Source organism: Tupaia chinensis, unplaced genomic scaffold, assembly GCF_000334495.1.
Source record: "Tupaia chinensis unplaced genomic scaffold, TupChi_1.0 Scaffold143823_1, whole genome shotgun sequence".
Taxonomy (NCBI): domain Eukaryota; kingdom Metazoa; phylum Chordata; class Mammalia; order Scandentia; family Tupaiidae; genus Tupaia; species Tupaia belangeri.
Window position 1 is genome coordinate 60,311 of NW_006203673.1, and position 797 is coordinate 61,107.

General features: G+C 70.0%; 1 protein-coding gene across 1 annotated transcript in view; it reads right to left on the bottom strand.

Annotated features, from left to right (window-relative positions):
• The window catches only part of MAB21L4 (mab-21 like 4), an 8,891-nt gene extending 8,094 nt beyond the window's left edge, over nucleotides 1-797 (bottom strand). The window contains exon 1 of the mRNA XM_027767001.1: nucleotides 1-797. Within this exon, the coding sequence (XP_027622802.1) occupies nucleotides 1-357 (357 nt within the window). The 5' untranslated portion in view covers nucleotides 358-797.

A 797-nucleotide genomic window follows, 5' to 3' on the forward strand; every position in this document is an offset into this window, starting at 1 on the left:
CTCGGTGGGGGCACTGAGGACGTCGCCACTAGTCCAGCGCTCCAGGCCGGCCCCTTCCTGCGGGACGCCCAGCAGGCAGGACTCGGAGCCCTCCTCCGGATGCTCGATCAGGAGGGCCTCGGCGTCCACCCACAGGGGCACCTCCCAGCCCAGCGGGTCCTCTGAGGAGCGCAGGGCAAACTGGAAGGCCCCCAGGTCGCGGGAGTAGTCCAGGGTGAAGCGGGGGTCCAGGGCGTGCACACGCTCCAGCACCACGAGGAGCACATCCTCTGCTCGCTGAAAGTCCTGGGCCCGGGCCGCCGCCCGAGACCGGAGTGCCTGCAGGTAGTGGTGCCACAGCGACGCCTGGGCTGCCATGGCTGGGCCGCGGCCACGGGAGGGAGAGGGCCAGGAGCGGCCTGCGCCCTGTGCCTGCTGCGCGTTGGGAGGAGAGACACCTGCTGCTGGGGGCGGTCCTGCAGGTGGGGCGGCTCCAGAGCAGAATCCAGAGAGCCCAGTGCGGGTTAAATAGCTGGGGCCTTTGAAGTGGGGTGAGTCAGTCACCAACAATTAGGGCTGTCAGGCTGTGGGTTGGCGCCCGGGGCGGGGCAGGCGGGCCTGGTTCGTGCCTTCTCCCTCTCAGCCTGTGTGGTGGCCAGGCTCAGGGCATACCCGGGGCAGGCCCATGTTCTGGGGCTGCTTCTCCCCACCCACCGCCTGACCTCGGGAACAACGTCTGAGAGCCCCCTCCCCAGCCGCCCACAGGCCTTGGGGCTCAGACGAGGCAGGTGAGGCAGCCTGGAAGGTGGCAGCCGCCG